Below are 14,471 nucleotides of genomic sequence, written 5' to 3' on the forward strand. Positions count from 1 at the left end.
AAGTTTACAAACATCCTATATCAGAAAGCAAGAAACATTTTTAATACATACTAAAATAAAGCCCTCCAAGTAGATTGTGAATTTACCGATTGCTATTTTGTAATATATTCAAAGATCTTTATCTTTTTTAAAAAAAAGTCCACCTGCCTTAGGAATCGCATTTCTTCTGTTTTCTTCTCATCCTCACCAATAATCTTTGATGTGGTAACACTTACTTCCACCCCATCTACAACAAATCTTCTAGTTCGCTTCAGAGTTTTGTTGTTAGTTTTATTACCCTATACAAACAAGCACACAATCACACTGATTAATTGGAAAGGGCACAAAGTGATTCACTCAACAATTCAATTGCGTTCTAAACTTAGTAAACATTAACAATTTTATCACACCTGCTGCTAACCAGGATTTATTAAAGTTCATTCAGCAATATGTGGAATCTTAAAGAGATGCTCAAGTTCTCTTCAAATCCCACGGGTTAATATCTCTTACACTACCTCCATGGTGGCATTGGAGTTATGTATTTTAATGTCTAAATCCCAAAACTGTCAAGTTGATAATGCTTATAGAAAACTGTTGATACAATTACTGGACAGCAATGGGAACAATTATTGTATGTTGCTCATTTAGTCCAAAAACCTGAGTTTCAGTCAAGTGAGTTGTGATTTTACTTTAATCAATGTGCCTGATCAGCCATTTGGGATCACTGACAATCCATCAATTTTTTACTCATCCCTTTGATATGCTCTACACAAATCAAATTCTTTGAACTTTCTGCAGCTATAAATGTACTGACAGCTTAACCCCTACAAAGTACCCTCCCAACCACTTAGATTGTTTCAAGTCATCATTTTATTGTATGCTACTGGCACATCATAAGACATTTATTGTTTTTTTGCTACATTTTTTGGTGCACTGGAACAACCTGCCAAGAAAATTTTGTACACCATGATGGAAGCACTAGGTGTGTATAGCACCAGGGTACCATTGACCACTTCAGTCATTGGTCTCCCCACTGCCAATCACAGTTATGTCTGAAGGCCTGGTGTTGCACATTTGGGTTTGGAAACAAAACAACAAACTGCTGGATGAACTTAGTGGGTCATCTGTGGAGGCAGATGGACGGTTGACAATTTGGGTCAAGACTTTCCATCAGGGCACTAGGTCAGGATGAGATGGAGGGGGGTGAAAAAAAGGAGTGTGGTGGAGTGTCAAAGGACACAAAGCAAGTCACTGACTTAAGTGAAGGGATTCACGATCTAGTATCATGCTGGTAGGTCACTGTTTTCCCAGAACTATCCAACTATGGCTGTTCCCAGGATAGTGGTTCAAAGTCCCCTGGAATACTGAATAGAAGTGAGGAATGACATCCTCCTATGCATCCCTCCATCACCCACAAATGGCTGTTGTAGTATTTCTCAAAAAAAATTAACTCACAACTACATATCATCAAAAAAAAATCAGTTACTGAATTTCAAGGATATAGAATTGGACAAGATTTTAGCATTTGATTACATTCTGGACATATGCAACATCATAATGAACTGCACTCTCTTTTAAAGAAGTTCTTAAAAAAGTGAACTTATTAACTGATTGGTCTTTGTGACCCAACAGAAAATACAAGAGTGCCTGTCATGAGAAAGGCAAGTACATATTTTTGTTTGATCTGACAAAGTTAGTTCAAATGCTTTAAATTGTTCTCATGCGTTTAGAAACAGGTTCCAAAGGGCATAAACATTCAAGTAAGATGACAACTCAGACAGGTGGCAAATTTGGGGATTTACTGACTGACAGCACAAATGGCCACTAGCATTAGGACAGGACCTGAATTGTGCCAATGAACAGGGAGCCAGTTTCCCAGAAGATCATGCCAAGGCATAATGTTAGGAAAAAAAACTGCATTCTAGTCACCCTGTTGTAGGAAAGGTGTGGTTAAACCAGAAAGAGTGCAGAAAAGATTGATGAGGATGTCGCCAGGACTAGAGGGCCAGAGCTATAGGGAGAGGATGGTCAGGCTAGGTCTATATTTCTTGGAGCATAAGAGAATGAGGGGTGACCTTATGGAGGTTTATAATATCAGGATAGGCATAGATAAGATGGATGGTAACAGTCTTTTCCCCAGGGTAGGGGAGTCCAAAATTAGGGGGCATAGATTTAGGGAGAGGGGAAAAGATTTAAAAAGGGACCTGAGGGGCAACTTTTTCCATGCAGAGGGTGGCGAGTACATGGAACGAGCTGCCAGAGGAAGTGGTTGAGGCAGGTACAATAGTATCATTAAAGAAGCACTTGGATAGGTACATGGAGGGGCAGGGCTTAGAGGGATATGGGCCGAACACAGGAAATTGGGTCTAGCTGGGTGGGCACTGTGGTCGACATGGACTCATTGGGCCGAAGGGCCTGTACTGTGTTGTATTGCTCTATGATCCCACATCCAGGTGACAGACGACCAGCAATTTCAAAGCATTGGAAGATATGCCCCAATGTCAATGCAGAATGTAGAAATGCAAACTATCAACTGAGATAGTTCAAGGGAAAATAGAATCTCAGGTCCAGATAGCACTGGAATTTTAAATTATGTTCTGTTAATCAGCACTAAAATCAGATACCGCAAGAAACAGAGGTGGTCCATCAACATCCAAAAAGGCAGCAATTTGGTGTCAATGTAGAGTTGTTATCTGAAAATCTTTTCTGAATCTGAGAGACTTTTTCTTCCAATTTTTAGTCATCCATAACAATTCAATCAATCCTCAGATTGCAACGAAGTTATGTATGACCAAGGATAACTGTTCAGGAGCAATTGACCTAATGGATATATTCAGCTTATTTCATGTCGATTACAAGTGAGAGAGGAGCTTTGTATACTATGAATTACTCATCAGTCCATTCATAAAAGACTAGAAAAAAATAACATTAAGAACTCATATTTCCATAGCTAAACTCAATTTTAAAACAAAAAGATTGCAAAGAATAGTGTAAGTCAACAATATTTTAAGTGGCACCGTGTATACAGGTTATTTAAAATGGATAATGAATGAAGAACAAGTTTACCACAAGGATAGAAATTTGAACTTCATCTTTCCTAGAAGCAGCAAATTTATGTTATAGATACTTGCAGAAGTAGCTCATTTGATTGCAACCAGATAGCATCTGATGACTCAACTGATTAACACAGCAAGTAGCTGAACAGTTCAAGCAAAGATTATCTTGCTCTGATCCCTGGTGTGTGCATTCTTAGTTGGCATTTAACTGGGATAGCAAAAGGAGTACAATAGAAGTACAAATAGAATCATCTAGGACTAGGGAGCCAGAGAAACTTCAAGATAAAAATAATCCATCAGTGGCATGGAGCTAAGAGATGCTTGGAGTCTCACTTGGTTAAAGAACTGGTGGGCATGTAGTCTTCAAACAAGTAACCCAAGCAAGAGCAAAGATAAAGGAGTAAGTGTATGAGTTTACTTTCTTTCAAAGACTTAATGTGCTCTACACCTTTTCATGTTAATAAACTTCTTTTCCTAGGAATTGACAAAAAAGCATGTTTTCTTACCCGTATGGATAGAGAACCACTCTCCTTGTTTAAAGATAGATCACCTGAAATGGAAACACTGAAGTCCATGCTGTCAGAAGCAGATACACTACCCGAAGAATCTCTCTTTGAAATTCTCTCAGGAGAGTCTACAACTCCATTAGGAGTCAATGTATCTGGAGCCAGAGTGACTTGATTATCAGACTTGTCTTCATTCTTTGAAACAGCAGTATCCTCAGGGATCTGCATATCCGTAGACTGGACAGACTCAGAATTCACCACCAAATTTGGTTGCTTTTGTTCAGTAGAATTCTGCCCCAATACCTTCTCTTCAGAAACTTGTACAGAAGTATTTATACTTTCCATTTTTCCATCAATAATTTGCAGGTCCACTTTAGATTTGTCTTCAGTAGATGGACTGGGCTTTACATCATCAGTTCCAGAGTCAATACTGATGGTCTTCACTGAGTTCTCACTTTCTGCTTTGTCACTATCACTGCTGCATGTGCCTTCATCCAATTGCCCTTCAGTGGATTTATCAGGCTTTATAACTTTAGGATCAGCACCATTGACTTCTGAGATCTTGGGAAGGGTTTCTGTTTCCAGACTAATTTGGCTCAATTCAGAAGGACCACGTGCATGACCTGGAAGGGGCTAAAGAACAACATCTTATTTCAGTTATGCATTAAGTAATTTACATTTTAGCCAATTAATGCTAGATGTCTGTAATTAACCACAGTATTTGGTTACAAAATAAATATAATTTCTACAAAATGTTGTGATTTATTCACAATAGAGGTTTCTGTACAAATGGTTTTTACCTCTCATTATTTGAGTGTGCCCTTTACGATAGAACATTCCTAAATTTCCACATGGACTTTCAGCAGTTTAAGTTACATTCACATTATAAAACAAAAATAATAGGGCAGAATTAAATGTACATAAAGACATCAAAACAAGATAAAATTTATTGAATGGTTTGATAAAGGGGCTATCTGGCTCACTTGGTCTGCAGCCGACATTTAAGAAAGCTATCCCATCACTTATATATCTGCCCATATAACTCATTTTTGTTGTTAAACTTTTCACTATTTTCAAGTAGTAATTCCAGATCGTAAATTATTTTTAAAATTCCATTATGATCCATTTGCCACTTGCCTTTATCATCTGCCAGTGACAACAGCATTTCCTTTACTTCACCAAAACACAATGTTTTTGTACCATTTTCATTAAATGCCCATTAACCTTCTCTACTCAGTGGTGAAAAATTCTAGTTCTCCACATGGTCCACTAATTAAATTATTTCATTTTCAGAGGTACATTACTTCTAGTCTCAACTGAAGTGTGGTGATCAGAATGGAACACAATAATCCCAACTAAGGTGAAGCAATGATCTATAGAAGGTCCTCCTACTTTTGCAAATTGTTCTAAACACTTGGTTAAAATGAGGTTTCTGAAAGATATAGAGCAGAGGGTATTTTGTTTTCCAAGTCCTACAAGCTGCCATTTTCAGTCATACTCTATGTACTGTTTTATCCACACATTAATACTCACATAAAAACACTTCAGACAACAGCTTTGCCTTGGCCCAGTTGCAACTTAAAACAAATTTTAAAGGTAAATTTCATTTTAGTTTTGCACTTACTGATATGGGTTCTGATGAATCATCGTCTTCTGCTTCCTCTCTATTGTCTTCTATTTCCTCCATCACTTCAGCTTTTGCTTCTGCCACTAATTCCCTGAGTGGCTTATTAGTACTGACACCACTCACAAAAGGGTGCTGTTAAAACAAGAGATTGAATTGATTGTACTTAACATAAATGCTAGTGTGAAAAAAATGCATCAAATTTGTACCCAACTGAGAGGATCACACTTTTCACTTTGTTCTGGATTACATACATTTGTTTCTTTTTGGGAAAGATGGTTTTATGAACAAAATTAACAATAATACCAGGTAATAGATATCACCAAGGATCACAGAAGGGAAAATAACAAATTCACACTCTTTTAGAATGATTAGAGAATAAGACTGAAGACTCAATTACAGGCATGTTAAATACAAAGTATTTGCACAAGAAAGGGGACAGACATTTAGCATCAACACTATTAAATCTGGTAAAAGTAACAGATGTCAATGAGGTTAAGAATGGCATGACACACTGGAGTTTAGGAGACATACATAGTTATGAGAGTATTTAATAGTGTAATTGTAGTAAGTCTGGATTGTCTATCACTATGAGGTATAACACCCCTTGGTGGAATGAGAATTTCTTTAGGCAGAAAATTACAAACCTTTGCAGCTCTCCACTTTAAGAGCAAATGCTCTTAAGTGTTTTCAAGCTGAAATCAATAGGTTCTTGAACATGAAGGGAACCAGAGGATATGGGAAAAGCTTTGAATCAAGAGCAGGGCAAGCCGTTTGGCTTCTTTTCCTTGCATTCTTATTCATGTTGCTACCTCAAATGATATTAGCAGGGTCCAAAAACACAAGATTCTAATATCACAAATTGTTTCACTGAAGCCTGTGCCCCTGTAGTGGCATTCCCGACTGAGTTAGAAGGTATGGCATATCATACGCTGCAGAAAATATCAGTCAGTAAAGACTGAAGATCCAGAGTTCTGGGTTGATGTGGAATGGAGAACTAATGGTACCCCTTTCCCAAATAGGTTCCAAAACCCATGAAGTCCTCCAATAGCACAGTGCGACTACTTCATTGGACCGTATAACGATGGTTGTGGAAGGACTGTCAATCAAAATCTGTTAACAAATGAATTCTTCCACTATTTCATCCTATTCTCTCCTGGAAGAATTTGAACACAAAAGGTAACTGCACTAAATATTTTCAGACACTGTTCAAAAGAATAACCTCAGAGTTATTTCCTCTTAAAATAAGACAGGCACTTCCATGTTCATGAGACAAAACTAAAAGTGAAACTTTCTGAAATAAGCTTATATTTTACATTGCCTACTTACACAGCACAAGAAACTCATCTTTAGAAACCTTACCCTGGTTCCAAGTGGCAGGTCCATGACCAAAACATTGACATGTTTAGCTCACTGCAGCTGGAACTAAATTAGTTCAAGACCACTAACTACTAGAGGAGTAGCCAGTCCAACTTGAAGTTGTTTGTGCTACATGACATTAGAATTCTTCAGATTTTAACAGATCACACAGAAGATATAAATAAGATACAAATACATGGGCATTTTCCATTTGATTTTAGAACTGTACTGTGTACAAATTTATCTGGCACATCAAAGGCCATTGGAACCTTCTTATTCATGGTTAGGAGTAAGCTTTTGCCTGCACAACATTTTAAATGATATAAAGCTACACCCACTGATGGAACAGAAGACCTCAATTTTATGTTAACATTTTTATTGATGGGATCTGTGCCCCGATGGCAAGGCCAGCATTTATTATCCATCTTTAACTACTCTCACTATGATGACAGTGGAGGTGGTGATAATTTCTTGCTGCAGTACTTCTGATGAAGGTTTTACCAGTACTGTCAGATAGGAAGTTCAAAGATTTAGACCCAGTAAAGAAGTTACAGTGATACATTTCCATCAGTGAATATTCCCACCTCTGACCTAATGATTGAAGAAATGAGTGAAGTAGCTGAAGACTGTTGGGTTGACTTAGTTTACTGAGGAGCAGCTGTAGCAAAGTCCTAGTACAGATGATTGGCCTCCAATAACCAAATATATCTTCCTTTAGTGCAAGGAAGTCCAACTGCAGCCAGTGTTTTCCCCTTTACACTGAACAAGTTCAGTTTTCGCAGAGCCCTTAAATTCCACACTCACTAAAGTGCTACCTTGATGTCAAGGGCATGCACTTCTACATTACCTATGGAATTCTGTCCTTAGGCCCATGTTTGAACTAAGGTTTAGGCATGACCTGGAGCTGAATAGTTCTGGCAAAATCCAAATTTAACATCAACTATTAAATGATTAGCAAGTAGATGCAGTTTGATATCATCAACTAGACCCTGTATCAGCTTGTTAACTTGAGTGTGGACTGACACTCAAAGACAATTAAAAATAAGAATTTATGCACACTATTAAACAAGTCTGTTTAGAAATTAAAATCATATCTGACCTGAAACACAAATAACCAAAAACAATAAGCTAAAACATTTTTTTTTGAAGTTACTTCCTGCCTGGCTATAACTATACAAGCAGCAATGATAGGAACAACTTACAGACACATCCTTCATTTGTGACAAAGGCCCTGACAAATATTTCCTTTAACAGTATTTCTGCAACTGATCCATCTTTCCCAAATCTACTGACACTATCACAATCAAAGACAGGATCAATATCCATCAGATTGAATAGCTAATAGAGAATTTAAAGATTAAATATGATCTTAACACTTTCTTTAATATCAGCATGGCTACCTCATGTAATAGAAGTCAGTAAAGTGACTCAACATTCCACTAATTCATTTTGGTAGCTAGTGATGAACCACAGTAACACATCAATTTAAAATAAAAATGTTGCAGACAATTCCATGACATTTGAGATACATAATTTGATTATACATGGCAAGATAAATGCTTGGATTGCACTTTTGCAAATTATACAATGAAACAAGGAAACATCTGTCAAGCTCTCACCTGCAATAGCTGCGCAGCACTGAGACGGGTATCTGGATTCTTATCCAGTGCTTTCTTGAGAAAATCTTTAAAATCTGCAGACCTGAAGAAATGAGAATTCCAGGCTGATTAAAACTCTCAATTTTACAACGATGTGTTGCTTAGGTCCATCTGGCACAAAACTAACAATTTTAATTACAGCGGAGCTTATATTAAAAAGGCAACAAGTTGTCAGCCCTCTCTAACGTGCTTTTCCGTCTTCATAGCTCAAAATCAGGAGTGTAAACCCACCTCTCACCTGGACAAGTGCAACTGAGGACTATCTAGGGCTGAGAATTTTGTATAATTAGCAAATCCTGGACCCAGGCCCAATAGCCATTACTGATGCAATTTTACTTATAGGATCACTGCACAACTTCTCACCAAGTTTAGTTCACAATTCACCCAAGTTGCTTTGAGATTGCTTTTAACATCACCCCACTGTGAAAAGTACAATGGAGAAACATCAGCAAAACCTAGTACCCCACAGAAATCACGGATCACTCTGGCCTGGACACACATTTATTACTACACAAAACAACCATGAGTTCATCATAACTAACAGGACTGCAGAGCTTCAAAGAGAAGCCCCAAAGCAATAAAATTTCCTTAGAGCAAAAATAATTCATTTTGCTAGCATCACCCACATTTCAAGAGCAATACAAAGAACTCCAGCAAACTTTTTATGAAGCATAACTCTGATTTCAATGCATTGCTGAACATGTACTTGTGATATGACTGATGCCTAGCTTTGCTTTGCAAAGGTATCTGCAGGGTCTCCAAACTAATTTACTGAGAAATACAGAGGCAGAGCTTCTGTGTGACTGATTAGGGAACATACAACTAGTTAACCAAGTTCAACTTGGGCACAAGCTAGCTAAGGTATCACTAAAGCCTGAGATCCCAAGCACAAATGGGGCTACACCTGGCAATTAGTTTAAATTGAAACTGGATCACTAAGCAAACTTTCCATTTGTCCAATAGCCAGAATCTTTCCCTACAAGGGCATTGGCCTTGTGAATTATGCAGATCCGCATGTGATGAACATTTCATTAACATTATCATCTTTCTACACTCCTGCAGTGAATCAGTCTGCCTGTTCTATTATCAGATATATCCTGCAGAATGCTACAAATTCATGTTTTATATTATATAAATTATACATTTCTATACACAATGCTGCCTCTAAGCAGCTGCCATCCCCTTTTCCATTTCCACTTTGGCTGCACAATAGACAACTGACACGAGGATCATGCCTGGTTCCAGAGAAATAGGGATACGCCATTCAGCCCCAAAAAAATCAAGCTCCACTATTCAATGAAGCATGACTCAACTCCTGTCACTCGCACATAGACCCTGATTATCAAGAATATAGGCACCTCTGATTTAGAATTAAAAAAAGACCTACCATTGACTTCTGTTAGTTTCTAAACTTCTACCACTCTTTCAATGCAGGATGGTTTCTTAACTTCGCTAATGCTCCTATTCTTAGTCTGCTTACTAAACAGCAATCATTTCTCTCTATGTCAAGCTCTCTTAATAATTGAAAATTTTGATCAATCTACCCAACTACCTACAAAATGCCACCGATAACAATTCAAGTTCATGGAATTTCTCTTGATAATTTATACCTGGAATTCCAGATTTTTAATAAATCTTTGTTGCAATTACTCCAACGCTATGGTGTGGTGCTCAGAAATGCTCCCAGACTTTCAGTTGTGTACACAAGACTTTAAGTAGCTATAGCACAACTTCTATCCCCTGAATTCTTGTCCCCTTGACATATAGATCACCATTCTGTTAAAAGTTTTGATTATTTTCTCTACATTTTTCTGTCATTCAAATAATTTATAATACAGCTAAATATCTGCCACCCCAACCCAAACCTTTGCAAGATATCCTCATGCATATCTTGCCAATTTGGGTACCAAACCACTCGTTCTATTCTATATCATCTGCCCTTAACCAATTTCCGAAACTGACAAGTAATTTGATTTCAATTTTAGGAGCTTCGACTTATACAGTCTATTTTCAAATATCTTCTGGACGTTCTGGTAAATAGCATCCAAAGACATCCTCTTTACTATGTTTATTTTCCGAATCTGGGCATCACCAGTAAGGCCAGCATTTGATACCCCTTCCTAATTGGCCTTGAGAAAGTGCTAGTGCGCCACTTTGTGAACTGCTGCAGTCCTTCTGGTGAAGGTACTTCTACAATGCTGGATTGAGATTCAGTGAAGACAAAAAGGGTTAAGATATTGGGAGTAGGTATGCAATTTGGAGGGAAAATTGCAGAAAATGCTATTTTTGAATAAATTCAGTATCATCTACCAATTACTTATTGTGAATCAGATACTTTTGATATTTTTGTTTGGCAAATAAAAAATCCAATCTTCAGAACTTCCCATCAATGATGGGACAGAGCTTGCATCTGCTTTCATGCTTTTCCCACAAATCCACTGCCTCTCCCATTATTTCTCCGCTTCCCTAGGGAGTTGGGGGGGGGGGGGGGGGGGGGGGGAAATACATGCACCTAGTGACCCTTGAAGTAATAGGAGAGGGGAGAAGATTTGCTCAATAATTGCTGAACTGTTAACCATTTCATACTAAATCAAAGTGATGAAGGCTACCAAAATATATTTGCATTAAAAATCCTGTGGCCAGTCTAGAAGAGAAAATACACCCTGTCCCCCTTCTTAAAAATCATAGATTTGTCTCCTTTAGTACACAAGGGAAACCCAATGATGTTACCCTCACAAATTACTCTTGTAAATGGAACCTTTGACACCACTTCAGAAATTTCCTTATATAAACCAGTGGTGTTGTCATCTTTCACGCCCAAATTAAACTAGATTAAAATTGCACATGACAGCTGCACAACAGTGAGGAGATCAGAAGACCACCTTATTTAGAAAACTTGCACTACTTTCATTTTCTGAAAGGCACATTGGATGCAAAGACTTGTTTATGTTCACAGGTTAAATGTTAGCTTTTTCCTCAGCACCTCATGATTTATAATTTTTTCAGTCTGTCACCAAGTCAAATGATTTCCAAAAGAGTTGATAGGATCATGAAAGTCTTCAAGCTTTCTAATGACAGGTAAACTACACTGCTGCACAGGTTAGTATGGTTAAGAATGCCTGGAAAATTCTGCTGAGAATCCCAACAGTGCAACAAAAACCATTGGTACTACTCTTACCATTCATTAGCTCTCTCTCTCGACTTAGCAGGCTGAGTGATATTAAAAAAAACTACAAATGATAGGTCTTTCCTCTCAAACATCATTCTGTTTGAGCTATCTCAGGATGTTGACAGCTTTGGCACAGTAAGTTCAGTGATTCCTAAATAATTGGAGCTTACTAAAAAATGCAACAAATGCATATGGATGAGATGTTTGAAAAATCACTCCTGCTTTTCAGTAACAAATATTTCATGAGGCATTTAGCTATTTCATAGATATAAGTGTAGGACATTAATGGAGATCCTGATGCAGAAGGAGAACTGGAAAAAAATGTGCAGCACAATTCAATTCCACAACTCAGGTAGTAGCCTGGTAATGAACCTTGAGAATCTTTCAAGCATGAATTCTAATAGAAACAGAAAACCTACAGCACAATTCAGGCCCTTCAGCCCACAAAGCTGTGCCGAACATGTCCCTACCTTAGACATTACTAGGCTTACCCATAGCCCTCTTTTTCTAAGCTCCATATACCTATCCAAAAGTCTCTTAAAAGACCCTATCATATCCACCTCCACCACCGTTGCTGGCAGCCCATTCCATGCACTCACCACTGAGTAAAAAAAAACTTACCCCGACATCCCCTCTGTACCTACTCCCCAGCACTTTAAACCTGTGTCCTCTTGTGGCAACCACTTCAGCCCTGGGAAAAAGCCTCTGACTATCCACACGATCAATGTTTCTCATCATCTTATACACCTCTATCAGGTCACCCCTCATCGTTCGTCACTCCAAAGAGAAAGCCAAATTCACTCAACCTGTTTTCATAAGACATGCTCCCCAATCCAGGCAGCATCCTTGTAAATCTCCTCTGCACCCTTTCTATGGCTTCCACATCCTTCCTGTAGTGAGGCGACCAGAACCGAGCACAGTACTCCAAGTGGGGTCTGACCAGGGTCCTATATAGCTGCAACATTACCTCTCGGCTCAATTCAATTCCACGATTGATGAAGGACAACACACCGTATGCCTTCTTAACCACAGAGTCAACCTGTGCAGCGGCTTTGAACATCCCAACACCTGCCCTGTCAAACCCCCTCAGGATCTTGTACGTTTGAATAACGTTACCCCTCCTTCTTCTGAACTCCCCAGGAACACAGACCCAACCTGAGACAAGAGACTGCAGAGGCTGGAAACCAGAGCAACAAACAATCTGCCTGCACATGGTCCACCTCCCTCCATCCCCGTCTCTTCATCTGCCTGTCTAAATGCCTCTGAAACCCCTCTATCGTATCTGCTCCCAACACCTCCCCGACAGCCTGTTCCAGGCACCCACCATTGTGTTTTCTTCAAAAGAAATTTGCAAATCTCCTTTTCAACTTTTCCCCCCTCTCACCTAAAACCTCTGCCCTCTAGTATTTGGCATTTCTGGGGAGAAAGACCCCAACTATCTTCCCTATCTATGCCTCTCAGTCTTATAGACCATAAGACATAGGAGCAGAGTTAGGCCATTCGGCCCATCGAGTCTGTTCCACCATTCGATCATGGCTGATTTAATTTTCCCTCTCAATCCCATTCTCCTGCCTTCTCCTCGTAACTTTTGACACCCTCACTAATCAAGAACTTATCAACCTCCGCTTTAAATACACCCAATGACTTGGCCTCCACAGCCGTCTGTGGCAATGAATTCCACAGATTCACCACCATCTGGCTGAAGAAATTCCTCATCTCTGTTCTAAAGGGACGTCCCTTTATTCTGAGGCTGTGCCCTCTGGTCCTAGACTCTCCCACTACTGGAAACATCCTCTGTCAGGTCTCCCCTCAGCCTCCGCCACTCCAGAGAAAACAACCCAAGTCTGTCTGACCTCTCCTTATAGCTCATACCCTCTAATCCAGGCAGCATCCTGGTGAACCTCTTCTGCACCCTCTCCAAAGCCTCCACATCCTTCCTGTAATGGGGGGGGGGGGGGGGCGGCGACCAGAACTACATACAACATTTTATCCGGCATCAGTGGTGAGTACTGCATGTATCCCCCATTCCCATCTGCCCCGAGAAGGTGGGGGTGAACTGCCCCCCCCTTGAACTTGGGGAAGGTGTTGGAGGGAGTTCCAGGAGTTGGGCCCCAGTGACGATGAGGGAGCAGCGATGTGTTTCTAAGTCGGGACAGTTGTGGTCTCTTAGACACCCTGGTCCGCCTTGGATGAGATGCATTGGGTTCGGAAGTAGCCTGGGTGAGTAATGGCAGTGCATTTGTAGGCGGTGCACACTGCAGCCACTGTGCGCCGGTGGCGGAGGGAGGGTGGGGGGGGGGGGGGGGGGGGGGGGGGTGTGGATCGAGCGGGCTGCTTTGTCCTGCATGGTGTCAGGCTTCGAGGGTTGTTGGAGCTGCACTCACCCAGGAAAGTGGGGTGTTCTGTCGCACTCCTGACTTGTGCCTTGTAGATGGTGGAGAGGTGATGTGGAGTGCATAGACTAACTCCACCCAGGCAAGTGGGGGGGGGGGGGTCCCGTCGCAGATGGGAGAAAAGAAATTCAAGTATTCATAAGCCAAAATAGGTTATGGAACTATTCAACAATTTAGCAGTTACCATTTTGATGGATTTTCCAGTGTTGGAGGATCTCCCTTGGCAATTTTCAGCAAAACTCTCATTGGATTTAACTCATGATGAGGTGGCTCTATCTGTGCCATTTCAATCAAGGTTATACCCAAGGACCAGATGTCAGATTTGTAATCATATGGAGTATCCTTCATAGTCTCACACATCACCACTTCTGGAGCCATCCTAAAAACAAACCATGAAATTAGGAAAAAATTAAAAGAAGAAAATTTAACAAGGTTTCAAAATTCAATTTATTAGAACATTCTCAATTATCCAATGTATACATAGTTAGATACAATTTTGTTTGTCCTAAAAGATAAAAGCAGAATCAAACAAGGAAAACACAATTTTTGAATTAAGCTAATTTAGAGAGCACTTGATATTGTTAGTCCAAGTGACAAAAGTAGGGACAAAAAACAAAGCAAATTATACAACTGAGTGAGTCTTGTAAGTGGCCAAGATAAAGCTGATCATAAATAAACATCTAAATGTTATATTTGTTACAGTTATAATGTATACAACACATACAGA

The 14,471-nt window shown here is 39.5% G+C and overlaps 2 protein-coding genes across 3 annotated transcripts in view; both read right to left on the reverse strand.

Moving 5' to 3' along the window:
- sh3pxd2b (SH3 and PX domains 2B) overlaps positions 1 to 14,471 on the reverse strand; it is a 385,135-nt gene that overhangs the window by 240,814 nt on the left and 129,850 nt on the right. The gene's annotated exons all lie outside the window — the stretch shown is intronic.
- The window catches only part of stk10 (serine/threonine kinase 10), an 88,007-nt gene that overhangs the window by 29,528 nt on the left and 44,008 nt on the right, over positions 1 to 14,471 (reverse strand). For both annotated transcript variants that reach the window (XM_052014623.1, XM_052014624.1), the window contains exons 6-10: positions 13,929 to 14,123; positions 8,144 to 8,225; positions 5,166 to 5,300; positions 3,542 to 4,174; positions 148 to 278 (exon numbers count right to left, since the gene is read on the reverse strand). In XM_052014623.1, the coding sequence (XP_051870583.1) occupies positions 148 to 278; positions 3,542 to 4,174; positions 5,166 to 5,300; positions 8,144 to 8,225; positions 13,929 to 14,123 (1,176 nt within the window). The remainder of the gene's footprint in view (positions 1 to 147; positions 279 to 3,541; positions 4,175 to 5,165; positions 5,301 to 8,143; positions 8,226 to 13,928; positions 14,124 to 14,471) is intronic.

The sequence above is a fragment of the Pristis pectinata genome, chromosome 4 (genome assembly GCF_009764475.1).
Source record: "Pristis pectinata isolate sPriPec2 chromosome 4, sPriPec2.1.pri, whole genome shotgun sequence".
NCBI classification, from domain to species: domain Eukaryota; kingdom Metazoa; phylum Chordata; class Chondrichthyes; order Rhinopristiformes; family Pristidae; genus Pristis; species Pristis pectinata.